This window comes from Leishmania panamensis (assembly GCF_000755165.1).
Source record: "Leishmania panamensis strain MHOM/PA/94/PSC-1 chromosome 23 sequence".
In the NCBI taxonomy this organism is placed as follows: domain Eukaryota; phylum Euglenozoa; class Kinetoplastea; order Trypanosomatida; family Trypanosomatidae; genus Leishmania; species Leishmania panamensis.
In genome coordinates, this window is record NC_025869.1 from 636,864 (window position 1) to 661,977 (window position 25,114).

Here is a 25,114-nt window from a genome sequence, read left to right on the forward strand (position 1 = left end):
CTCCATGGCGGGTAGGCGTACGGCCATTGAAGTATACATCCCTCTCATTGTGCAACGGCCTGTGTGCACTTCTGCACGTGTTTCCTAATTGGGGGTTGTTGTGGCACCCATGATGGACTGCGACTGTGCCACCGGCGGCCTCGACGAAGTCTTCCCCAGCCCTCCCCTCGCTCTCCCCCTTCGCTGCTGCTAAGCCGTGGCTGGTGCCGCTGCATCGCTTGCCAGATGCGCGCCTGCAGACACTGTGATATGCGCAGACGAACTTTTGCTTCTTCAGACGCATGTGTCTCTCTCTCTCTTTTCTTCCTCTTTTTACGTATCCACAACCACATGGGCACGCACGCATGCACCCCCCCCCCCACATCCATACACATCCACACTCGTGTCATCACGCAGGCGCATCACTTGAGCAGAATCGTCGAGTCTGACTTTTTGAAGGCAGGCGCTTGCTTCTTCCGCGTTTGTTCTTCTCTTTGAACGCGGTGACACAAACCCCTCTGAGACCACCAAGGCGACCATAAACCATCTTCAACCTAACTGACTGGCCCTTGTGAGTTTCTCCCCCCCTGCGCTCACCCCCATCACTGCTCTTCACTTTTATCAGCTGCTGCTTGGCAATCTTTCCCCAGAAGACCGGTTATCGAGGAAGGGTAAGGAGGTGGTGACGGTGGTGGGTGGCTGCACCACTGTGTGTGTGTGTACACTCTGTAACCTCCTTCACTTATCAAGTGCCGCTACCCGCACGGACGCACAGGTAGGCGCACGCACAAACTTCTCTGAGCTCTTTATGTCTCAGGGAGTAGGCTGGACACACCCACAGAAACCCCCACGTGCCAGCCGATTAACAGCACACCATCAAGCCATTTGCTGTTCTCTCTCCTCTCTCCTTCCACCGCCCTCCCTCGATTCCGCTCACAAGGGCAAGCAACTTCGCGATGAGAGCGAAAGCGACGACCATCACGAATCACCGCTTCCGTGACTACACCGTCTTGCCCTCTACCCCTGCTCTAGTGGATTCATCTTTCAAGCTCTGCTCTGTCACCCTTTTCCCTTTCCTTCTCTGGCGCACGCCCCGCGTCACAAGCTGGTGTTTGCGTCTCCGGCGCTCACTCCACTCATTTGCATCATCACTGCTGTACTCGCTGCCACGTCGCTTTATCCACGCACGACTCCTGTAGATCGCGCTCATCGGCAGCAGTAGGGCTCTGAAGGAGCGGGCGAGAGGACAAAAGAGGTGGGCACGTGAGCGCAGAGGAGGTGCCGCGCACTCATGCTGCTGGCTGCAGCTGCGAGGTCGAGACTCATGCAGCGGCTCTTCGGAGTGGTGTCAGCTACCTTTCCAGACCCCCTGGGCTCACACGTATTCCCGTCGCTGTCTCTCTGCGCTCTCACGCGTTGGTCGATTCCCCTTTTCGCTCATTCGAACTGGACATCTCTGGGCTCTGCCGAATGCGGCGCAGCATGATGACCACACGGGGGTTTCACGCCCCACGGCCCAGCGGTAGCCACAAGCCACTAGCAGACAACACTGCCTCGTCATCAAACTCAGCTGCCCCACCCCCACCATCCGTATCAACGTCTTTCAAGGCGTCAGCACGCGGTTCAGCTACAGCGGGGGCCTCCTCTTCTCCCCGCCGTAGGAGCAGTGATGGCGGCAGGAAGATGTCTGCCACCACCGCTGCTACAGGTGACGCTGGTGTTGGTCCTGCTAACACCACGATCAGCCCGAGGGGCGGCTGCTTCTCATCCCTCCAGGCGCCACGCGGACTGCTGAGCGGTCACTTCAGCGCTAATCATCGGCGGCGCATATCACGGCGAGACACCCAAGCTATACCGCCTGCTAGTGCGAGCACCGCCGCAACCGCAGCGAGAGCCCCAGCAGATACCACTACAGTAGTCACAGCAGCTGCAGAACACGCGGCCGTGCCCACGAGCAGAGATGACAGAGTCGCCACGCTTGGCAGTGGTGACACGTCTCTGCGGTGCAAGCGGCCTCGCTCACCCTTCCTCGACGACTCCCATGTCGGTGGTACACACGACGGAGACGAAGCGACGAGCCCACGCAGCCGTGCGACTTCTACTCGCAGCAACAGCGTGGGAGACAAGAGCGACGACGCCACGTCGCTGGCACAGCTGCGCATTTCACGGCTTCCTACTGCGCGGCGCTTTTCCACCTCGCACACCCCTCGGACTGTCTTCTACCCTCCCTCTTCAGAGCGGCCTGTGGAGTTCTTGCGGAGCTCACACGATGCTGATGGTGACGGCACCATGGGTGCCCCTGAATCTGCGCTGGAGCCGAGAGTGTCAAGTGCGCCCCTCGCTGCTGGCGTCCACGTGACCTCTGAGCACACATTGCACGTACATCCTTGGGGCTCAGAGACCGCTGTTCTAGGGGGGACTGGCGCGGGCGACGCGCTCACATTGGCGCCGACCACGGGCACTCTGTGGGTCCCTGGGTCCAACCCAGCAGTGTGCGTGGACAGGGAGCAGTGCAGCAGCACCACCCCAGTGTCAGAGCACCCCATGACTCCCTTGTCTGCAGTGATGACCGCACCGAGAACAACGCCATCGTCAACGCAGTCTGGAGAGCGCTTTTTGTCGGTATTGGAGTGCCAGCGACGCAACGACGCCACGGCGCTCACCACCGTCCCTCCCTCGCTACCTTCACTGTCGCTGCCGTACCGATCGCCATGCTGCACCAGTGCATCTCAGCTGGTCTCATCGGCTCCGCCTGCTGTGCCGAGCATATCAAAGGCCGCACCATCTGTTCCTCCATCACTCTCCCTGCCACTGCTGCCTTGCGGCCCCACCTCTCCATTGCCCGCGGTGCCGCAGCTCCGTGTGTGCAATTTTGACGCACCGTCTTTCTCTTCCCCGCGTCTCGAGCGTGCCGTGCCGCTTCCATCGCCGTCGTTTGTCGGCGGTACTCTGTCGCCTGCAATCGGCTTGATGCCGGGACAGGCGGGGACCTTTGCCGCTGCTGCAGCTGCTGGCGGAAGCGAGCGTCAGTCGCTGTTGTCTCTGGCACCGCCAGCCTCCGTGCTCGACAAGCTGACGTGTGTGCCACAGCAGCAGGAGCAACAAGCGCCGATGATCCCCTTTTATGCACTCGCTGCTGCGGAGGAAGCCGAGAGAGAGGAGTGCGACGAGGTGCTTGAGCGTGAGACGGTCGAGGATCTGCGCATGTCCACGGATATTGCCTTCACCCCGTCCGTCACCGGTAGTGGCGCCCCGCCGCTCTTTTCACAGTCGTCCATGATCCAAGAGGAAGAGGAGCAAGCGACGGAGGAGGGCGGTGAGGCGGCGGTATGTATGATGAGAGGCCGTGCTGTGGTGGCGGAGCGTGCAGACGACAATAGTGGGCTACACTCTGGCTTAATGATAAGCGGCCAGGAGGGAGACGCATGCCCTGTCTTCCGTTTCCAAGACGATGCAGCTGGGCAGCTGATCGCTGGGTCGCCGTTGTCTCCGCGCCCTGTAGTTCCAGGAACGTTCGACCAACATGCATTGCTCAGCTGTGGCGGCTGCGGCGGTGGCACTGCTGCAACTGATTTGAGTGGCGTGACCCCACTGAGCTCGTCGGCAGGGCTGTTCAGTCCCTTCACCGGCCCGCCGTCTGCGCTGTCGACGTGGCCAATTCGTGAGGCCACACCGCCACGTTTTCCAGCGGTGTCTGCGTCTGGCGCAGGACTGCTGCCGCTCAGCGCTGTGGCTTCTGGCGGGAGTGGAGACCTGAGCGTTGAGGGGTTGGGACGTGGACGTCATCGCACGATGTTTTCGTTTAGCTCGCTGCGTGCTGGCACCGCAGCTGCTTCACCACTACCCGGTCCCCTTGCTGTGCCGCCGGCATGCCTGCTGCAATCACCAGTAGAGACGGCAGTGGATGGACTGCGTGCGAACGCTCGAGATGTCGTCGTCCCTGCGGCTGAGCGTGCTACACCAGCAGTCCGCTTGCCGTCCTCGGAAGCCTGTACTACAGCGCAACCACCTGATCAGCGGCTGCCGCTGACGTTGGCGGCGGCGCGTGTGAGCACTCCGCGCGATTCTCTGCCGCTGCTGGTGGTCTGTGCAGGTGCAAAGGGCGAGGAGTGCATTCCTCAGGGTGCTTCCCCTACAGGGATTGTGGCACCAACCTCGACGCCGCTTCCGTGGAGCGACACGCTGGCCCCTGCGACTGGATTCCCGACTCTATCGTCGTCTTGCAGCACGGTGCCTCCTCTCTCCGACTCGTACGCCGCTGCACTGCCGTGCCTTGCCGCTGCTCCCGGCAGCAGTAGCGCCACTGCTTTGCCGGCACGCCCTGGCCGCACGTGTTTCACGCTGCACTCCGTTGAGTCAGTGACAGCGACATCTTCTTTCTCCGCCACCGCCACGGCAGTAGCAAAGCCAACGACTGCGGCAGCGGTCGCGTTTACTGGCGCGGTGCCACCAGGGCACACAGAGGCGGCCTATCTACCAAGCGTGAGCTGTTCCACCGGGAGCTACTCTGCCGAGCTGCAGCAGCTGCCGAGACGCTGTTCTGTGCCACCGCGGGGAACAGCGGTACTGGCGGACTCTGCGGAGGGTGCGACTGACGCGACACCAAGCGGTGCGACAAGAGTGCTCAGCTCTATGGAGAGCAGTGATACAACTGTGTGTGCTCAGCAGTCTGTTACTAAGGCACATCCGATGTTGTTTCTGCCAATGGACTCAGTGCCCGCAACGGTGGCTGTGCACCGCACGCCGTCAGCTTCCACAAGTGAGGAGGCAATGGGGAATCGAGGAAATTTCACGCTTCAGCAGTCACAACTACCGCTGCCAACGGCCGCGGTGACGGAGCGGCAGCAGCTGTGGTCGTCGTACAACAACAACCACCCTCCCGCCTCGTTCACCGTCACTACTGTGTCACCGTTCGTGGATCGCATAAACGCTGAAGTACCCAGTGCGATGGCGCCTCAGTCCGCAGAGGCACCGACGGTACACGACGAGACAGCGCAGTCCCACCCAAGAGAGAGTAAGGGGATGCTGTTTTCCTCGCCCCTTTCGCCATCACAACTGCCTTCGCTTTCCCTCCTGCGACCCACCGCCGCCGCAGACGACCCGGCGGAGCTCTTCTACGATTTACCACGTGAGGTGGGCCACTTCTACGCAACGCGGCGCAGCATCACATCGCTGTACGACTGGCAGCACGACTTGCTCACACTCCCCGAAGTTCGGCAGGGCGGCAGCTTTGTCTACAGTCTCCCCACCAGCGGTGGCAAGACACTGGTCGCCGAGCTGAGCCTCCTGCGGTGTGTGCTGAACCGCCGCAAGTCGTGCTTTCTCGTCCTGCCCTTTGTATCACTGGCGGAGGAGAAGACGATGGCGCTGCAGCCACTGACGGCTGCATTCGACTTCAACGTGGATGGCCACTACGGCAGCTCCGGTCGCTTTCCGCTTTGCCAGGCTCCTGCCATTTACGTCTGCACGATCGAAAAGGCAAACTCGTTGCTGAATCACATGCTCGAGGAAGGCCGTACAGAGGAGATTGGGGCAGTGGTGGTGGACGAGCTGCACATGGTCGGCGAGCCTCGGCGAGGCGGGACACTGGAGCTGTTTCTTTCCAAGGTGCTCGTGATCAACGCGATGCGACAGCGGCAGCGTGACTTCGTGGCTGCACCAGCGTCGCAGGGGCGTCAGAGTGCGTGCGATACGGCGCCAGGTTGGCCGGAAGAGTTGGAAGGCGTCGAGGAGGACTTGCATGAGACGGCGGTCCTGACGGGCATATCGAGGGCGGCTGTAGATCCCGGCCCTCTGCAGATCATTGGCATGAGCGCCACAGTCCCCAATCTCCGCACCATTGCTGAGTGGCTCCGCGCGGTGTGTTTTGAGTGCAACTTCCGCCCCGTGCCGCTGCACGCCTACAGCGTCGTTTGCGGCCTCGTGCTACGCGATGGTCATCACAACGAGCGCAACCTCAGCGGCAGCTCCACCACGCAACATCTTCTGGAGCTCGCGACGGAGGTGCCGGATGCGTCGGTCCTGATTTTCTGCGCAAGTCGTCAGCAGTGCGTTGACACTGCGAGGGGCATCGTCAACTACCTCAAGGCTCAGGCCATTGCCAGCCAAAAGATCCCGTCCGCGGTGATGACAGGTTGTAGCGATGTGACGGTGGAGGCACAACACGTCTCTGCTCTCGGCGTACCTTTCTCAAGCTTAATGAAAGGACAGGCCCCAGCGGCTGCGGTGGCAGCGGTGCCGCCTCAGGCCTCGCCTGCGATCAAAAGCCTCCTTGCGGACCTCGAGGCCCTCACGCACTACGAAGCCTCACAGCTCAGCGAGGTGATTCCCTTCGGGGTGGCGTTTCACCACGGCGGTCTCCTTGCCGAGGAGCGTGACCTCATCGAGACGGCGTTCCGCCGCAATCATATCCGCATCCTGTGCTGCACCTCTACGCTGGCGGCTGGCGTGAACCTGCCTGCGAGGCGGGTGATCATCAAAACACCGTACGTTGGCCGCGAGTTTCTCACGAAGTCGCGCTACCTGCAGATGTGCGGTCGTGCCGGTCGAGCTGGGTCGAGCACGTACGGCGAGTCGTTCCTGCTGCTGAGTAGTCGTGATCAAGCGCGCGGCCACGCTCTCATGCGCGCCTGCGTGGAGCCATGCTGCAGTCAGCTCCTGGAAGACAACCAAACGTTCACCCGCTCGCTGCTTGAGTGCGTTGGAGTCGGGCTGGTGGTGGACCGTCAAAGCGCCTGCCAGTGGAGTGAGTCACTGCTGAGCAGGTGGGCGGTGGGGCCGGTGGACACGGTGTGGCAGCCGTTCATCGCTGCAGCTGCCACCTCATCTGCGTCCGCGAGCTCTAAAGGCGCCTTTCCCACAGCGGCCGCGAATGGCATGCGCGGAAGTGCCGCTGATCTTTTCCACGCTTCACAACTTGTCTATGACGATGACACTGTTGCTGCACAGAGCTCAGAGGGCAGCCGGTCGGCGCCTGGGCCTCCGGCCCCACTGCCTTCCCAGTCCGCCTCGCCATCTCTTCCGTCTCTGCCGTGCGTGCCGCCGGCTGCCATGAACGCGATGGTACGCGCCTCGCTAGCCACACTTGCACGTTGCGGCTTCATCCGCATCGTTGATGCACGCAGCGACAGCAGCAGCAGCAGCGGCAACGACATCCGCTCAGTCACCGACACTCGTGCGGATGGCAGTGGCAGTGCTGCTACTGGTGCGGCAGCTGAAAAGACCAGCGGTTCCGCATCGAGTGCCGCTCTCGAGGCGTTGCTGAGCCGCGTATTCGACGACAGCCATGCAGATGCTTCAGCAGAGACGCACAACGCCTGTCACGTGCAGGTGCTTGTGACACCGTTCGGTAGCTCATCTGTTCGCTCATGCTTTAGTATAGAGGAAGCTCTGCTGCTGCGCGACGAGCTAGACGAGTTATGCCACACCGGTCTCATCCTCTCTGACGACCTGCACCTTTGCTACTTCCTCACGCCTCTGCGGGAGGTGGGGAAGTGCGACTGGGAGTTACTGCGGCTCATGATGTCCCGCATGAGTGACAGTCGTCAGCGCATTGCGAGCCTGCTCGGGGTCGATGCCTTCTTTGTCGACCAGCAAGCAATGGGCCTTGGCGGTCCACTGGAGGCCACCGACGAGGGTCGACGGCGCCTTTTCACGGCAAAGCGGTTCTACGTGGCGCTGATGCTGGCGGATGTGCTGGCTGAGGTGCCAATGGCAACGGTAGAGCAGCGGTATGATGTGAGCCGCGGACAGCTACAGAACCTGATGCGCTCCGCTTCGATGTTCAGCAGCTCCATCACGAGTTTTTGCCATGCGATGGAGTGGTTTTCACTGGAGGCGGTGCTCTCGTCTTTTGTCAAGCGACTTGGCTTCGGTGTGAAGCCGGACTTGCTGCCGCTGATGGAGGTGCGTGGGATGCAGCCACCACGGGCGAGGGCGCTGTGGAACGCCGGCTTCAAGAGGCTCGCTACAATTGCGGCGGCCGACGCGGAGGACATGGTGTCAAAGGTGAAGGCGATGAACCCAAAGGACAGCAAGGCGGCGAAATTTTTTACGAAGCGCTTGGCGTTGATGACTATTAGGGAAGCGAACCTCACCTTGCAGTCGCAAATCCAAGAGAAGAAGGGCGAGTTGCAGGAGCTGGCGGTTCGTTGGGGCGGTGGCGGAGTTGGCCTTCGTGGTGTGCGCTGAAGGAGATCAGGCAGAGGGTGGAGACGGAAAGGGATTGTATTTTTGGACGTACCGTGGCACCTGGAGGTAGTGAGGGAGGGGGAGGATTGTGTGGTCCCGTGCCGCACCTCGTGTACGTACCTTGTTAACGGTAGAACTGCCCCGCTTGCAGTTGTGCTGACTCTCGTGTCGGCACCCCTCTCCCTCTCCTTTCCCTCCCTTCCTCGTCGTAGTACGCACCGCACGTCTATTGCGCATCGCTTTGTGTGCCTCTTCGACAGATCCCCAAACGAGAGCGATGACGCGAGCTCCTCTCCTCCTCTCTCCGGGTGTGCAGGTGTAGATCAACCAGAGACATGAGGAGGTGGGCGAAGGAGGAGGGAAGCGGGTGAGTGCGGTGTGTGTGTGTGTGTGAGTGCTCTAGCCTGTGAGGCGACAGCACCAGCGCTGGCGCCTCTTTCTTTTGCTTCCTCAAGATGGGGGGAGGGTGGGGAGGGTACAGCAGCGCATGGCAATCACAACGCCTTTGAGCACTTTCCCATCCGGCACCACCTTGCCATTGCCTCTGCAGCCTTCTTCCTTCCATGAAACCCCTGAGCATCTCTGCCTATTCAGCTGCATCTTGTGTTCCATCAGAGGACAGGACTGGCGCCTCATCTCTGTTCCCCAATGTCTTGCGGGGTACCCCCCTCTTCCCCTCCGACTCCGCACGGTTCTCTCTCCTGCGACTCTTCTTCGCTCTACTCTTCTCCTAACACCGCCAACTGCCACACCACCCCCTTCCCCTCTCTCAGATTCAAACACTCACCCATACCCGTGCAGCTGGCGAAGTTCATCTCAGTGCCTCTCGCCGAGCACGCTCAGACAGTGACCCTTTCCTTGCCGTAGGCGCCACCGGATTACATAGTCCTGCATCATGCTGTCTTCCTCAAGTAGCGCTGCTGCGCTGTGGAGTGCGTGCGGCATCGTCATGGTGGTGTGTGCCTTCTCCATCGCTTTCCTCTTCGTCACCCTGTGGGAGGTCTGCCGGCACGTCAGCGTGATCCAGCACAGCGCTGTCGCCCTAACCCTAATCCCAATAGCCTTCTTCCTCAGCAACGTCTTGTGTACTTCGTATAACGTACTGGGCGGCACTTTGCAGACGTTCGCCAAGGAGAACGCGCAGGCCCTCCCACAGCCGCTCTTCTACGTAATTGCGGCCATCCGTCCACTTGCAGCGCAGGCTGGCTTGACGGACACACTGTGGATGGCATGCCTGCTGTTTGTTGCCTATGGTGTCACGAAGGTGTGGCACCACTTGATTGACATTACACGACTGCTGAAGGCATCACGACGACGGTTGCAGCTGCCCGAGTTGCGCGAGCTCCGCCGGCAAGAGGCGGCGGCGAAGGCAAAAGTGGAAGGAAGACATTGATGGGCTTATCTTTACTTGTGTAGGTGCACGGAGAGGAGAGAAGGAGAGGGGGGGGGGAGTGTGTGGAGTTCCAGGGCTTCGGCCGTCGTATTGTGCAAGTCGAACTTGTACCTTTCCCTCCACACCCTCTCTCAGCTGTGCATGGGGTGCGCGCGCACCTTCGACAACCAGCTGAATTCGTCAACATCAAAGCAAAGAAATGAAGCGCGTGTCATCCTGCTGGGACGTATCGCTACACCTCTGAAGGCGTGTGCGCGCACCTCACGGGCATTTACCCATTACGCACTCGAAGTGAGTTATACGATCAAGCGGCTCCCTTGTCTCGCACACTCTCTCTCTTTCTCACGCACCCCTCTTCTTCCTCTCTTCACCTCGCAACACTCCAGTCGTAATCACTCCTGTGCGCGCGCATCTGTACACACCCGCGCGCTTAGGTGTGCAGGGGTTTGAGTCTCACTTTGTTCCTCGTTTCTTCGTGTAGCACCTCAAGGGTGACAAGCGGGGCATCTGTGGCCCACGCAGGACTGCAGCTCTTCTTTCGCTTTGTGCCCTAACGGCGCTGGCGGCATCTCTGTTGATTCTCACTCGCTCGCCCACTCGCTACAAGCACATCAGTACAGCGCCCTTCAACTCTTCTCCCCTTTTCACCCTTCATTATTTTGTTAGCCTCCGCCATCGATACGCGGCATGACAGCGACGCGCGTGGTAGACTTGTACGGCGGTGCTATGCGCATTTGCCTCCCTCAGACGATGGTCGACGTCTCCGACTTCCGCCAAGTGCCGGATAACCAGGAGGTGTACGCGGACGCGAGCACGGGGACCTCCGTCATTGTGGAACTGCTCAGACGGCAAACACATGTCCGCAACACCGAGGCCGGCGTCTTCTTCTATCATGACCTCGCCAAAGACAATGGGTGTGCGCCGGAGAGCATCTCTGAGGAGGAGACCTCCACGCTCCCACCGTCGGCGTACCCGCACCTGGTGGCATCGACGTCTTCAGTCCCACCCGCTGCATGTGGCTTGGCGGCCCCGCAGTCATGCGACTTCGCGTGCCTCACGACAGGGCTGCAGCGCATCTCCAAATTTTCAAATGAGAAGGGGAAGGAGAATGACATATTTGTTGGACTGGCAGTGCTGCGGCTCACGCCGCCTGTATCGACGGAGATACTCGTCTCAGTGTCGTGCCCGGCATGGTTGCACCCTGAGAGCTCAGAAGCAAGGGTGGTCAAACGACTACTCACCGGTCAGGAGCGCCTGCAGTTGCTGCACACGGCGGTCGCCTCGCTGGAGGTTGTCGAGTGGGGCCTGTTCGTGCCCGAGGAGGAGTAGCAGAGCTGTAGGCGGTGATGCTCCGTAGCGAATACGGAGGGGAGGGGGGTTCGGCGAGGGGCTTGTGTGCTCCAGCCATGGTGTGTCTGTGCAAGTGCTCGTATGAAGGGGGAGAGACACACAAGCATGAAGACAAACCTTTGCACCACCGTAGGTTACCTCAGCACCGTAGACTCACCTGGTGAACCGTTACCCGCGCGTATCCCGGCATCCTTCCCTCCGACTTCGCCACCGCGCCGAAAAATGCACACGCCATCACACCGACATCATCACAGAGCCTCGGCGGCGCGAGGAGGGCCCTCCACCTCGCTGCCTCATCCCTCGCGCGCTTGTAAGTGAGCACTAAGCACGCAGGGCTTCCCTTTGTATCTTTCCAATGCAGCCCCTCTCCCCCTCTCCTCCGCCGCCCACTCTCCACAGCGTGAGGCCCACCACGGCGGCACTCCACACGCACAGACGTGCGCCGGGCAAAGGTTGCACTGCACAACGGGGAGTTTAGAGATTTGCTCAAAGGAAGTCAGTGCCACGAGGCTGTCAAGTCCACACCGACGCTCTCGAGCTCTCTGTTCGTGAGCTACGGGAGTGTAGCGCTGCTCCTTGCTGATTGTCATCATCGCCTCCGCCTATTGTCCTCCTCCCACTTTTTCGGCGCCCGTCCCCCCGCCTCGTTCTCTTCTCGGTTCTCAGCGCCGCATCCGCACAGCAGCCACTTTCGCACTCAGCGGCACAACCGCATTTCACTGAGGACGTCGTTCCGTAACTCTGCCGCATCCACAGGTAGCACTACCAGCTCGTTCTCCATTTCTCTATGGCGGCACGGGAGGTGCGTGTCTCGCCCGCTCACCTTCCCCGATTCATCTGTTGACTCTAGCTGGCATCCGCTGCTGCCCACCAGTGAGCACCGCCTCTACTCTTCTCTCTCTGTTGTACCCGCTTGCTTCCCTCTCTCAATGCGTCTGTGCTTGCGTGTGCTCTCTTCTCCTCCAGTGTCTTCTCTCCGTCTTGCTCACTCGCTGTGAGTAAAGCGGGTCTGTCGATGTGTCGCGTGAGCTTTAGGGTGTGTGTAGACAGTTGCGGCTGTCGGGGAGGTGGCAGAGGAGGGATGAGGACTCTCGTATACGGTCTCTCTTGGAGAGTCTTCTCTCCTTCTCTTCTGCAGGTGTGTTCCCATCACAGCGCTTGTCTCTCTCTCTGGGCGTGTGCTTTCAGCCGGTCAGCTGCTTATCGGGCTGTGACTTGACGCCATTACCGCCGCCACCGCCACCACCACTGTCGTCCGGATCCCCTTCACTCTCTCCTTCATTTCTCCCTGTATCCCCGCTGACGCCTGCTGCTCTTTTTCTCTTTTTCTCTTCTGCGCGCGTGTTTGCCCGCCTCTTTCCTCTGCTGAATCGACTACCGCCTTCATTTCCCTCACGGCTGATATGGCTGCTCACTGTGTGGCGCCCCCTCTCTCGCGCTCTGTTACTGCCCTCCTGCATCCGTCCGCCCCCCCCCCCTCCCTCCCTCATCGCCGCACACGCCAATTGTCATCGCTGCGTTTACTCCCTCTTTGTGTTCTTCTATGCGTCTCGCTCTTTTGTTTTTCCACATGCGGCTGCCACTGCATGTATGCACTCGCAGGCACCTGTTGGACCGCCTGTGCTCTTATGCGCTCCGATCGCTTCTCGTTCTTCCTCCTCTTCGCTTGTCCAATTCCGGTGCCCTTGTGTCTCGCTGGTTGTTGGGCGAGCTGCGGTGGCAGACACCGGATCCTCCAGCTGATCGCTGTGCCTGGCGCACCTCTCTCCCTGTTCCGTGCCCGCTTCATCTCACTTCTCTCCTGCTGATTCTTTCTCTCTACACCTACCTCCGAAACAGCAGCACATCACGACGTCCCCCTGAGCACTGATGCGCCTATGCGCTACGTTGGCATCACCGCCTGCTTGATTGTCTGTTGGAGCTGCATTCCGGAATGTGTGGCAGAGGAGGAGCGCTGGACCTGCAGAGAGACAGCGAAGGGCGGATCTCTGGGTGTAAGTGGGACTGAGCCGCTGTTGGCGCTTGACTAATGACATGTCCGAGTCGTAAAGACCGCTCCTCCTTTACTGGAGCCTGAGCAGCGAAGCGCCGGAGGGCATCAGTGGAGCGCTGAGTTGATAAGACGCTCTTAGGCGTACTCCGATCCACCTCATGTCCGCCTGCAGAAGTGCATGCACTGATGCGTCCCTCCCTTCGCTTACTTACCGCACCCACTCAGAGGCGTACCGACACGGAACGCGAGCTGAGTGGGGAGAGGACGCGGTGCAGTAGTCACCGCAGTTGAAGCCGCCCACTCCCTAGCGTCTTCTCAGTACTCCACCAGATTTTGCACGTTGCTGTCGAGGCGTACTTCCTCTTCTTCTTTCAGTGTGTTGCAATCAGCGTGCCTCTCTGCGCAAGAGCTCGTGTGCACATGTATGCGGCGCGCTTGGCGTGGGGGGAGGCTTGGTGGCTTCTTGCTCCCCAATCTGTTAGAGCCTGTCTACCGCCTCATGCTCTTTCTCTCTTTGCGTCTGGTGTAGATTTTGCTCTGCGCCCCCCCTCTCCCGCCAGATCTAGCGCGTTGAGGCAGGAGAAGCGCACGCATCTCTCTCCTAGTTGGTCTACCAACGCGACGATGGGGGCTGTGCAGTGATGCATGGGGGTGATTGTTGGCTATGCGCGCTCATGGAGCGCTGAGAAGGTTGGTTCTTCCGAGTGCTTCTCCTCGATGTGCATCCTCATGTTTGGCATCGTTCTTCCAGTGGCCTCTTGTGCGGAAGTAACAGGTGTCGTGCTACGCTTTACTGGCACTATCATTACTCTTCCTTGCCTCTCCTCTCCCTCTGTTTCAACTTCTCCTCTTATCATCGTTGTGCGTACTTGCCTGTACGCAATGCTGGCCGTGATGATCGCCGCATGACTCTCATGCGACTACTCCACTTCTGCGTGTGTGTGTGTGCTCCTCCTTTCTCCTTCAATGGCGGCGTCATAGCCTTCATCGCCTTTTCCTTGCCCGTTCTCTGTTCTCCGTTTGCGCGTGTGACACGAAAGACGCATGCATATCAGGTCACACCCTTCGTGTACCATCATCGGCTGTACGTAGACATTCCTGAGTTCCCGCACGCACGCCTGTGCGTCATTTACTCGTCTGCAGTCCCATAGCTCCTTAGGCTTCGTTTTCCCGTTGGCTTATTTCCCCTCTTCCCTTTGACTGCGCAGCCGCCACAGTCTCGAGGCGCTAAGGCATCCACATAGGCTTCTCCGCGTATTCTGCCTCTCTGCAGACGCCATCCTGTTTCTCTCGACTTCTGGCGTCATCACAGGTTTGCGTGCCAAGCGTTGTTCTGGTGGGGCCCACCTCACTGCCGAGTCTTCTTCCTCATCGCACCCTCTCTGTTCTCAGCGAGTACGCCACCTCATCCCTCACCGCTGGATTTGTTCATTACATCATTCCCCCTGTGCCGTACAGCTCGAAGATGCTGCGAAAGGTGGCCACTCATCCGTACAAGACGATGGTGCGCCGCATGGCCGCCACGGACGCGGCTGCGGAGTCGCATGCGAATAAGGCTGTCCTTCAGCTTGTTCGCTTTGACCCCGAGACGAACTCGTCGCGTGTGGAGAGCTATGAGTACGACAAGCACCACGAGTATATGGTGCTGGACCTGCTGATCGCTGTCAAGGCTCACCAGGACCCTACCCTAGCTTTCCGTAGCTCGTGCTGCGAGGGTGTGTGCGGTAGCTGCGCTATGAACATCAACGGTATCAACTCGCTGGCCTGCATTACCTTTGCCCAGCACGTCACGACGGTGGGGCCTCTGCCGAACTTCCCGGTGATTAAGGACTTCGTTGTCGATCTGCGCCACTTCTTTCAACAGTACGCGTACATTCGCCCGTTCGTGCGCAATGCGAACCTCCACAGAAGTCAGGTGGACAGTATTGTGGAGCGCTACAACACCATCTCTCGTGTCCTGAACGGCGTCAGCCCGTCTGAAGGGCAGGCAATGGAGAAAGTGCAGGAGGAGCTCGCATCTGTGCAGAAGAGGGAGACGACGGTGGCGGCGCTGCTGCGCATTGCGGACGCCGCTGTGGATGCCGGCAACGTGACGCAGGCGCTCTCCGTGCTGGAGAAGGTGGAGCAGCATGGCGTCGCGCTCGATGCGGCGAAGGTGACAGAGATGATCGAGCGCGCCCTTAAGAACTTTGCGGCCAAGTCCAAGTGAAGAGTGGAGGAGAAGAGCAGTAAAGCACAAGAAAAGGAGCGGGGGCAGGGGGCCGGAGATGGCTGCAACGCGTCTCAACAGCGTTAGGGTCTCCCTTTTCCCCTCCTACAGGCGGCGACTTACGGAGCGCTCTTGTACACGACTACGCATGATACGAGAGGCAGGAGAGCAGAGGGATGGGCGGTGTCTGCCTCATTTGCTTCCCCTACCCGCTGCCCTCGGAGCATCCTCAGTGACGGTGGGCATCTCAGGGTCCAGTGCCCATCCTGTGCGGGGAACCCAGGCAGCCCCCTCCCCCTCCCCCTGCCGCTGCCGGCCGACCTCTGGTGGTGGCACACTCAGGCACCTGCGGCGTGGGGAGGTCAGGGCGCTGCATCGCTACGGGTGTTGGTGGCCAGGACGTGGAGGGCGCGGCAGCAGCCCGTGTCTGCCGCTGCTTCGCACCGCACGGTGGGCCTGTGACGCGCCGGCGGGGGGTGGGTGGGCCTCATGTGCTGTGTGTGGCCGAGCACGGGTGGGTTGGAAGTGCGTAGATTCCGCCTGTTTTGTCGTCTCCGCGCGCTGCGGGCCTCCTCCATTCGCCACTCGTGCGCTTATCATCGATGGTTGTGTGCGTGTCTGCTTGAGCGGGGGCGTGCGTGCGTGCGGGGGGGGTCGTTGCGCCTGTGCTCTACTTTTCGTCTATTTCCGTCAATTTGCTTTACTTATTGGGACGCCTTTCTCCCGTCTCCGTCACCCTCGCGAGGGCCGCGCTCTTCTGCGTCGCTCTTCTCCTTATCTCTGTTCGCTCCCTTCCTCCCTCCCACCCTCCCTCTCTCTCACGCACACTCAGTGGCTGGGGGCTACCAGCCACCGTCGCTGGTGCCCATGCTTAGTGTACGTTGGAGTGGGCCAACGTGCGGAGCTCCGCCCATCGTCGCGCAGGCGTGAAGTAGCGTAGCATTTCTCTTAGTTCGTATAGTTTTCTTAGCTCGCGCGCAGCGCACAGACACGCCAACGCATGCCCGCCTTATGAGTCAAAATATGTGAGGAAGTTGGGGTGAGAGGAATGTAGCAGAGAGACGCGGGTATGCCCGCTGCCTACGCAATTGTGCGTCGAGGCGCGCTCTCGGGGTTTGCTTAGCAACGGAGGCTGGAGGGGATGATGGCGTGGCGAGCTGTTACTCAGCTTGTCCTCACTTCCCCTTTCCCACTCTCCATGCTCTCACTGACGCTCAGTGCGAGCATCACCGATCGTACCGACAAAGTGAATGTACGTGAGCGCGCGCCTTTCTCTTCAAGAGGGTTGTCTCAATTTCTGTGTGAGCCCACGCAACGGGCAGCGCGTCACGCGGATGTCTTCATCGATGGTGCGCGAGGACCCACGCTCCACCTCCTCCAAGTGCTGTTTCACATGCCGCTTCTCACGTACTGCTCATCTCCGTTACTGCATGACCGTGTGCGCTGTCCAACGTTTACCGTTCCTTCTCCAGGCGCAACATCAGCATCGGCATCCTCCTCCTCCTCCTCATTCTCTCTCGCGCTCTATCTGGCTTGTTTTCTCTCTTTCGCACGTGTGCTTTGGACATCACCCACCTCCTACGCATCCACCCCCTGCACACCCTCGTATGCTCTGCTTTGGCGGAGGTGGGCGTCATCTCTGATGGTCCTTGTCGCCGTCAATTACGCAGTACACATCCACCCGTAGGTGTCTCTACCAGTCGTTTGAGAGCAGGTCACCTGTGCGCTCCTTTAGTCTCCTATTTTCAACCCCCCCCCCTCATTCGTGCTTCAGCACCTTCCCTCAGCTTGACACACCTCTGTCTGCAGGCCTCTCTCACCCCCTTTCGCTGACTGCGGCTCTGATCGTCAAGGGGCGGCGCTTTTCCATGAACGCATTGCACACCTGCGGACAAGTCCTCTCTCTCCCTTGTTCCATCTCTCTTTCCTCGCTCCCCCATTCACGTCATAACCCGCACACCTAACTGCTCCCTGCGGTGCCAGTACGATTGCCTGTTGTTCTCATCTCCTCTTTTCTCCAGTGCTGTTAGCCATTGTGCGCTGTTGACTCGTTCACTCCTTTCTACCTTCCGGTGCTGACGTTGTTGCCACCAAATCTTCGATCGTGAAAAGCGACTTCGTAATGTGCAGGGGCAACATACACACAGTGAGGCCCCGTACCTGCTGCGAGTGGTGGTTGCTGTCATGCAGCTACATCCCGTGTGTGATTGCCATGGCTCTAATCATGGCCAACACTTTTCCATACCACCTTGTCTTTCTCCCCGTGCTCCGCACTGCGTGCGAGATCGGCAACGCGCACATCGTTTACTACTACTACTGTCTGGTGGTGATGATGCTTGCTGAGGCCTTGGTGTACAGCAACCTCTTTCTAGTCATCTTCACCTGCCCAGGCTTCGTGCCGCACGAGCCGTGGGTGGAGGCGCCGGTGTACCAGGGCCGGTCTGTCAGTGACAACCCGTATGAGGTGTTTGAACTTGATCGCCTTGGTAGGCTGCGCTACTGCAGCTTCTGCAAGCAGTTCAAGCCGGATCAGGCGCACCACTGCCACACATGCCGCTGCTGTGTCTACCGTATGGATCACCACTGCCCCTGGATTAATAACTGCGTCGGACGTGGGAACGGCAAATTCTTCCTCCTCTTCCTCAGCTACATCCCTCTCGGGGCCTTTCACATTGTGGCAACGACGCTCTTCAGCTGCGTCTTCCACTTTCCAAACTTTTTCTCTAGAGAAATGCCGGATAACTCCTTGACGAGCATCGTCCTCCTCTTCTCAATGCTCTTCTCCTCCATCATGGGCTTCTGCTTCCTGGTCTTCGCGGCACACTTCTTGTTCATGGCGTACCGCGGCCAGACCTCTGTGTCGCGCATGATTGCCTCGAAAAAGCACCCGGATACGCTAGAGGAAGTCCGCAAGCGTCAGGCAGAGGATCGCACGTTCTACATGTTTGACCTCTTTGGCAGCGATCAGCGGTGGTACAGGATGATGCTCCCCTTCAAACCTGACCACGATCTCCGCCGCGCGCCACACGGCTACCTGCGCCGCTTCGGCGGCGCCACAGAGGTCGCCTACATGAGCCTTGTATAGAGGATGTGTATGGCTGGTGCACCGATACGCGGAGCTGTCGTGTGCGTGACGGGTCTCAGTGCATTCTTCCGCTGCTGGAACCCCTGGCGTCGAGGGTGGTGACGGCGCACGACTGGCATGCACGTGTACGCCTGTTTGTGGGCATGTGGACGTATGGCGGCGGCGCCTCGTCGCCGCCGCCGCCGCCCTTCGTATTTCCACGGCTCACTTCCTCACGTCGCTGATGGAGTCGCTTTTTTCCGTGATTTCATACCACCTCTACTTGTGTTTATATTGCTCCCCTGCCGGTCATCAACACCCCTTTCGCTATTTCTTGTTGCTCAGCGTGTGTGTGTGTGTAGGCCGTGATGACAGCTCTGACGCCCATGCAGTGTGTAGTGGCGTGAGTCATCGTCAGCAATCTCGATACTCCCCTTTTGTGTGTGTGTGTGTGTGTGTATGATCCCCCGACTCGGAGGGACGAACGTAACGCGAGGGTGTTGGGGGAGGGGACAAGAGGGGCTCTGCGTGCACTTGTACACATGCCGGTGTTAATGACGTGACAAACAAGAGGAAGTCAGTGTGGAGGCTCCTCTATGGGGTTATGTGTGAACGTGCACGTGACGCAGTAGTAGCTTCAGGCTGTGATGCAGTGAGGGGCAAAGTGAGGCTGTGTTGGCTGCTAATCAGCTAACTGGTCTTGGGATGCTGTCTTCCGGGTGTATGCCAGTGCGCTTGAAGAGCGTGCGTGGACTCTGGATAGGTGCCTTCACCTGCTTGTCAGCTGCAGGGTGATGCGGGAGGCATGCGACCACCGTCGCCGTATATAACTCATTGATGCCTCTGCTGACGGACATTTTCATCAAATGGCATGCCTCCCTTCCCATTTTACCCTCCCCCCCTCTCTCTCCCCCTCCCCCCTTCGCACGGTCTTCACCAGCTACACGCGGGCTCTACTCACGCTCATTCTTGCATTTTTTTTCACCTTTGCTTTTACGCTGCCGTGACAGGCTCACCATCTCGCACCCCCTCCTCTTTGCCTCTGTTGCCCCCCCCCCCCCCCTCCAGCTGCGCACCACTCAGGGAGAGAACACCACATCAGGGACGCACTTGTGGACTAGATGAGAAGACATCCTGACCAGCTGCGGCGGTACAACGATGGCAACGACAACGCCAGCAAAGCGGAGTGCCGTTGCTTGAATGTGCTCGCCCACCCCGAGCCACCGAAAGGGTGTGCGGAGAGGTGCATGCTGTGCTGCGGTTACTGCACGCCAGCCTTCGTTGCGCTTCTCATCATCGGGCTCGCGCTCACGAGTGACGCCTACTGCGCCTACATGATTTTCCGCTACAAGAACGATGTCTGGCGCGTCATCGTGTCCCTAATTGTGCTTGTCTTGACCACTGTCATTGCCCCTCTAGTACTGTGGTCGTACTACGCCATCATCTTCTGCTCTCCAGGCTTTGTGCCACACGATCCGTGGGCGTATCCACCCTTGTATGCCGGTCCTCCACTCCACCCACGCGCCGGTGGCGAAGGGACCACTTCTCCATCAATGCACTCGTGTTCCTTGCGTCAGCAGCAACAGCCACATCAGGCTACAGCACAGATGCTTCAGACGGGCGCGCCCGGCTCACTGACGAGGTGGCCTCCTAGCGCACTGGGCATAAGTCGACTACCCATGACCAGCAGCGCGCTCGTACCTGCCATCTCAGACGATACGGACTGCGCCAACCCACTGCTGGCTGATCACCCCCAGTCGTCACCAGACAGCACTTTCGCCGCCGAGGCCAATAGTGGTGCTCCTCACGCTAGAGACAGCATCGATGTGATCACCATCCACGTTGATGAGGTGGCAGCGCCATCGAGCCACAGCCCATGCCAATCGCTACCGCTGCACGAGCAGCGTGTTGGGCCGGCTGGCTACTTCCCTGCTCTACTCACACAGTCACCAGAGCAGCATCAGGACGCCGGTCCGCCTGTGTATTTGAATCCCTATTCGGTGACAACGTTGGACCGTAACGGAGGCCTTCGTTTCTGCTACACGTGTCAGCAGTACAAGCCAGACAATGCTCATCACTGTCGCGCCTGTCGCCGGTGCGTGTACAACTTCGACCATCACTGTCCCTTCGTGAACAACTGCGTCGGCCGCAATAACTACAAACTATTCATCATCTTCTTGCTCTACGGCGGTGTTGGCGCGACGCTGGCGGGCTTCCTAATGATCGTCATAATCTTTGCCGTTGACCAAGACCCCTTTACGAGCAAAATCGGCTGGATCTCGCTGCCCGGGTTGGATCTGATCTTGGGCTTTTCGCTGCTGATGTTTTACTGCCAGCACTGGGTTCTCCTGCACAACGGGCAGAGCACGTTGGATAGTCTCACGGCGGGCAGCAAGAGCGGCTCTCAGGGTATTCTCTGCTGCGGCGAGGGCACCCGGCTCAACTCGGAGAAGAAGGCCAATGAAGCGCGGCGGCAGAAGGAAAAAGTAGAGCGGCACATCCGCACACTGTTGGGCAAGGAGTTGTTATGGTGGCGGCGGTATTCCCCACTGCCAGTGCGAACAGACGACACCGCAGATGATACCGTACCGGGGAGTGTCTGATGGTGTGGGGGAGGTCGGTCCTCTGTGGACGTACATGTCTGTGCTGCCTGTGCTCCGCCATTCACTTGCATTAATGTGCGCGCCCACTCATGCACGAGCGCGGTGCCGCCGCTACCGATCGTCCATCGCTAGCTGTGCTTCCGCAACTTCACTTTTTCCCCAATGTCTCCCTGGGCTTGCGCCCGTGCTGTCACGCTGTGATGTGCGACTGCCTCTTTCGCTGCTTATTTCCGGTGCGCTGCAGCACTCCTGCCTCAGGCCCGCCTTTTTCCTTTTCCTTTTCAAGTGCCTACACTCTGCCCTCTCCTGCTCCCTACCCATCTAAGCGTTTCACTGTTGCGTGCTTCTTCACCCGAGCTCAGGGAGCGTGGACGTCTGAGATGAGGTTGTGTGTGTGTGAGTGTGTGTGAGTGGGCGTTTGTTACTTCCTCCGACGGGGGGGGGATTCGAGGCTCTTTCTTTTCTGCCATTTCTTCTTCCGTGCTTGCATGTCTGTTCGTCCTGCCGCTGTAAACGGCAGGGCACCACACAGACGAGAGGCCGCCATATGGTGACTCCCGCGGCAGTGCTCATTGCTTTCCCTCCCCTCCCCCTTTCAGCGTATTACTTCGTCACGAGGGAGTCAGCCAATACACCTGCACTGAACAACAGTCCGCCTACACCCCTGCTGTGCCGCAGCTAAATTCGGGTCGTGTAGGGCAGGCTGTCTGACATCGACTCCGGCCATGCGTCTAGCGGGCTCTTCTCATTCTTCCTCGGCCCTTCCGCTCATACGTGCTGCGCAATCGGCACCAGGCGGACTCAGGTGGGTTGCATGCCTTGATCTCAGTGGACCGCGTCCGGTGTCCTGCTCTTGGGCAGAGGGGTGGGGTGGCCTGGACGCGTGCCGGATGGGCCCAAGGAGGAAGTCGACCGGGTGCAGGTCAGGGCCCTGGGAGACCTGGCACCCGGCCTGCAGCCCATGCTTCGCCCTGAGTCGCTTCACGCGGCTGCATTCCGTAATACGTCGCGGTGGCTCTCCACGGTGGAGGCTGGGAGGACTCGATGGCGCGATTCGGGGTGCTCTCGTTCTGCCTCCGGGATGTGTGCTGCCACATCAGCCCACCCGGTGTGGGGCTGGAGATGCCGCGCATGCTGCACATACGCACTTTGGGGTGCATTGGTGTGGATCTTCTCTTGCCTTGTTTGTCCATCACTCTCGCTCCTCTGACCTCTCGATACTTTGCTTGGACGTGACACACCATGCCAGCTCTGCGAGACAGCGCGTGCACACAGTGCTCACACCTTTGCATCATGGGGCCTGCTTCAGGACAACCCTGCTGCTGGGGGGGGGACCCGCTGTCTTCATCCGTCATTTTCGCTGATGTCACGGAGGGGGCGCATCTGGATGGCGTGCCCGCATGTGCCTCGACAGGTGGGACGTTGCAGTGAGCCCGTGACCGCAGGGGGAACGCCACCCTCTCCTGAATCCGCGTGTCTTTGACAGGAGGATGCGTATTCGTGTTGAACCATCGGCAGCGATTCGTGGTGAGCTGCTGCGGGATCATATCATGACCGCAAGTACCTTCGGCAGAGCGCCAGCTCAGGCCTTTCTGCCGACACCGCAAGTCTGCACAGCCGTCTACCTGAAGGCAGGCTGCTGGGCCTCCCCGCGCTAAGAGGGGGGGGCGGTGCTGGACCCTGGGATGCCATGCGCGGTGAGGCGGCCGGGGGTCATCAAGATCCATACACAAGGGCAATTCCCCCAAAGTCGAGCAAATTAGTGCGAAGGAATTGAAGCAAAGCGAAGCGTTGTGCAGTTTCGGCCTTGTGGCAGGTCCACACGCGCGCAGGGGTCCGAGGCGTGGCAGCCTTTTCTTAAGGTGTTGGATGAGAGCTGCGTCACATGTGCCCCCCCACTCTCTCTCTTGCTATACCCCTCCTCCTTTCGAACTACTCCCTTTTATCGCTTGTGTGGTGCGGCAGTCCGAAACGGGCATGTGGGCCTGCAGGGACCTCCTCTGGACGCTCAGACTCGCGCATTCTTTTCTCTCAGGGTGCAGTTCTAACACAAACAAATCAGTGAATAAAATTCGCGTTGAATCATCGGCAGCGATTCGTGGTGAGCTGCTGCGGGATCATATCATCACCGCAAGTACCTTCAGCAGAGCGCCAGGTCAGGCCTTTCTGCCGACACCGCAAGTCTGCACAGCCGTCTACCTGAAGGCAGACTGCTGGGCCTCCCCGCGCTGAGGGGGGGGGGCGGTGCTGGACCCTGGGATGCCATGCGCGGTGAGGCGGCCGGGGCCAGCAGAGACCTAGACTGACATACCAAGCGTGCTTCTAGGATACTTCTTAGTTTCTCTTCTGTGAACCCGATCATCCGTCTTGTGCTATCGTTTGCTGTGGTTGCAGGTGTGTGTGTGTGTGTGATGGTGGTCCTCAATATTCACATTGCCCCTCGAGTGCAGTCGTGGCGTGCGCTGTGGAGCGTGCTTGCTGCCTACCGCCTACCGCTGCTGATCTTCATCTCTGCTACGTCTCTCGTCTGGGGCTACAATGTCTTCTTCTTTCGACTTCTTCGTGCCGTGAGAGAGGCAAATTCGACTGAGGTGCTCTTATTGGAGGCTGTGAGGACTGTGGAGGAGTCGCGCTATGTACTCCATCACACCGCTACGGGCACCTTTGCTGCTTGTGCTCTCATTGTCGGAAATTTCTTGTTGGCGCTCATGTACTGGTCTTTTCTCCGCGTCATCTTCACGTGCGCTGGGTACGTACCAGCGAATCCATGGCGATGCGCACCGCGTGCCGATGCTGAGCGACAGCGCCATTTGCAGCTGACATGGCGGGCACAGCAGAAGTGGATTCGAGAAGAAGGCGTTGCAGCTCGGCAGCGAGCAGCGCAAGCTCTGCAGGCACAGCAGGCGCGGTGGGCTCACCAGATGTGCGTGTTGCAGCAGCAGGCACTGCCCATGTGGCTTCCATCAAACCCTGAACTCGTGACGTCTCTCGGGTCACCACCCCCGTCTGCAGCGACACTAGGATGGTTGCCAGCCTCAAATGAGGCCTCGAGCGACGGCAGCTTCGTGATGACTGCACCGAAGCCGCCACAACCCTTCTCTCCACGGTCGCTAGTAGCAGCGGGGAGTCGTGCAGCCTTGGGCACACAAGCCCTTGCTGCTGCTGCGCCGGTCTCAGTGAATATAGCAAGCGCTGCGGCGCTCCCCGCAAATGCAGGAGTCCCCTGCTCAGGATCTGCAGGGCCACAAAGAGAGTGTTCATCCTTTAGCAAACCGCATTTCTCTACGCCATTCTCCTCAGCAGCAGCGACGACTACCACCGTCGCTACCGTCTCCTCCTCCTGCGGCTCTCTGTCCTCCTCAGCTTCTGGTTCCACAACACCGGCTGTGATAACACCGGATCTAGAGCTTACCAGGGTTTCTGGGCTTCACGGTTCCCCGACCAACGGCGATGCAGAACCGACGGCGTCATCTCTGCATCATCGACTGCGCACACTCGTTCCCGCAGCCGAACCCACCGTGAATCCACACGTGGTGCTCGACTACGAGGCTGATGGGTCGCTGCGGTTCTGTTGTGTGTGTGACCAGTACAAGCCGGACGGCAGCCATCACTGCCGTGCATGTCAGCGCTGCGTGTTTGACATGGACCACCACTGCCACTTCCTCAACAACTGCATTGGCAGGCACAACTACAAGTACTTTTTCCTGTGCTGCTTCTACTCAACGACGTGTTGCGCGGTGAACACGACGCTCTTCGTTACTGCATACGTGTGCAGCGCCATGTGCCAGGACTGGGGCCACAGCTGGTGGTGGGTGCCGGCTGGCATGTGCGTTATCGGCCTGTGCGTCGCGGACCTGTGGGTACAGCACGTTTTCCTGCTTATTCGAGGCGTCAGTACGCTCGATCGCATGGCGGAACTGTCCGCAGAGCTCTTCCTAGCGAGCGTGAGCGGGCCTCGCCGAAGTCCCGCAGCCAGACCTGGGAGTTGCTACAGCGACTGCGAAATGGTCATCGAGGAGTGTTATTGCAGTGTCGTGGCACTCATGAAATGCCTCGCTGATCGGGTCAGGTGCAGCCGCTATTCCCGCAGGCCACACGACACCATCACCTCTTCTCTTACGAGCGGTAGTAGGGGCGATGGCGAGTTAGATGCGCCGCTCGCACTTTCCAGCCGAGCTAAGCGACGGGCGCAACGCACTGCGTTATTGTTCGGACGTCCGCGCTTGTTTCTTTATCATCTGCTGCCTCTCTCACCCCTCGCTGAGTCTTTGCGACCGCGCGCAAGGCCCTGCGAGGGCGAGGTATAGAGCACCGGAGCGCGATGCGTAGCTGA

General features: G+C 59.5%; 7 protein-coding genes across 7 annotated transcripts, besides 3 other annotated features; all 7 read left to right on the forward strand.

Annotated features, from left to right (window-relative positions):
• Positions 1–1,449: 1,449 nt before the first annotated feature.
• LPMP_231540 (DNA polymerase theta (helicase domain only), putative) lies at positions 1,450–8,169 on the forward strand (the record flags this gene model as incomplete). Its single annotated transcript, XM_010701008.1, has 1 exon — positions 1,450–8,169. The coding sequence occupies one exon, from the start codon at positions 1,450–1,452 to the stop codon at positions 8,167–8,169; it is 6,720 nt and encodes a 2,239-aa protein (XP_010699310.1).
• Positions 8,170–9,118: 949 nt separating this feature from the next.
• On the forward strand, positions 9,119–9,562 carry LPMP_231550 (hypothetical protein; the record flags this gene model as incomplete). The annotated part of the gene is made up of 1 exon (XM_010701009.1): positions 9,119–9,562. One exon carries the CDS (start codon positions 9,119–9,121, stop codon positions 9,560–9,562), a length of 444 nt encoding a protein of 147 aa, XP_010699311.1.
• Positions 9,563–10,288: 726 nt separating this feature from the next.
• On the forward strand, positions 10,289–10,891 carry LPMP_231560 (Ran-binding protein, putative; the record flags this gene model as incomplete). Its single annotated transcript, XM_010701010.1, has 1 exon — positions 10,289–10,891. The coding sequence occupies one exon, from the start codon at positions 10,289–10,291 to the stop codon at positions 10,889–10,891; it is 603 nt and encodes a 200-aa protein (XP_010699312.1).
• A 3,479-nt stretch (positions 10,892–14,370) lies between these two features.
• LPMP_231570 (hypothetical protein) lies at positions 14,371–15,114 on the forward strand (the record flags this gene model as incomplete). The annotated part of the gene is made up of 1 exon (XM_010701011.1): positions 14,371–15,114. The coding sequence occupies one exon, from the start codon at positions 14,371–14,373 to the stop codon at positions 15,112–15,114; it is 744 nt and encodes a 247-aa protein (XP_010699313.1).
• A 227-nt stretch (positions 15,115–15,341) lies between these two features.
• Positions 15,342–15,639: a repeat region.
• A 1,597-nt stretch (positions 15,640–17,236) lies between these two features.
• LPMP_231580 (palmitoyl acyltransferase 12, putative) lies at positions 17,237–18,199 on the forward strand (the record flags this gene model as incomplete). Its single annotated transcript, XM_010701012.1, has 1 exon — positions 17,237–18,199. The coding sequence occupies one exon, from the start codon at positions 17,237–17,239 to the stop codon at positions 18,197–18,199; it is 963 nt and encodes a 320-aa protein (XP_010699314.1).
• Positions 18,200–19,425: 1,226 nt separating this feature from the next.
• LPMP_231590 (DHHC zinc finger domain-like protein) lies at positions 19,426–20,781 on the forward strand (the record flags this gene model as incomplete). Its single annotated transcript, XM_010701013.1, has 1 exon — positions 19,426–20,781. One exon carries the CDS (start codon positions 19,426–19,428, stop codon positions 20,779–20,781), a length of 1,356 nt encoding a protein of 451 aa, XP_010699315.1.
• Positions 20,782–21,388: 607 nt separating this feature from the next.
• Positions 21,389–22,493: a repeat region.
• A 358-nt stretch (positions 22,494–22,851) lies between these two features.
• Positions 22,852–23,067: a repeat region.
• Positions 23,068–23,192: 125 nt separating this feature from the next.
• Positions 23,193–25,088, forward strand: LPMP_231600 (hypothetical protein; the record flags this gene model as incomplete). The annotated part of the gene is made up of 1 exon (XM_010701014.1): positions 23,193–25,088. One exon carries the CDS (start codon positions 23,193–23,195, stop codon positions 25,086–25,088), a length of 1,896 nt encoding a protein of 631 aa, XP_010699316.1.
• Positions 25,089–25,114: the final 26 nt, after the last annotated feature.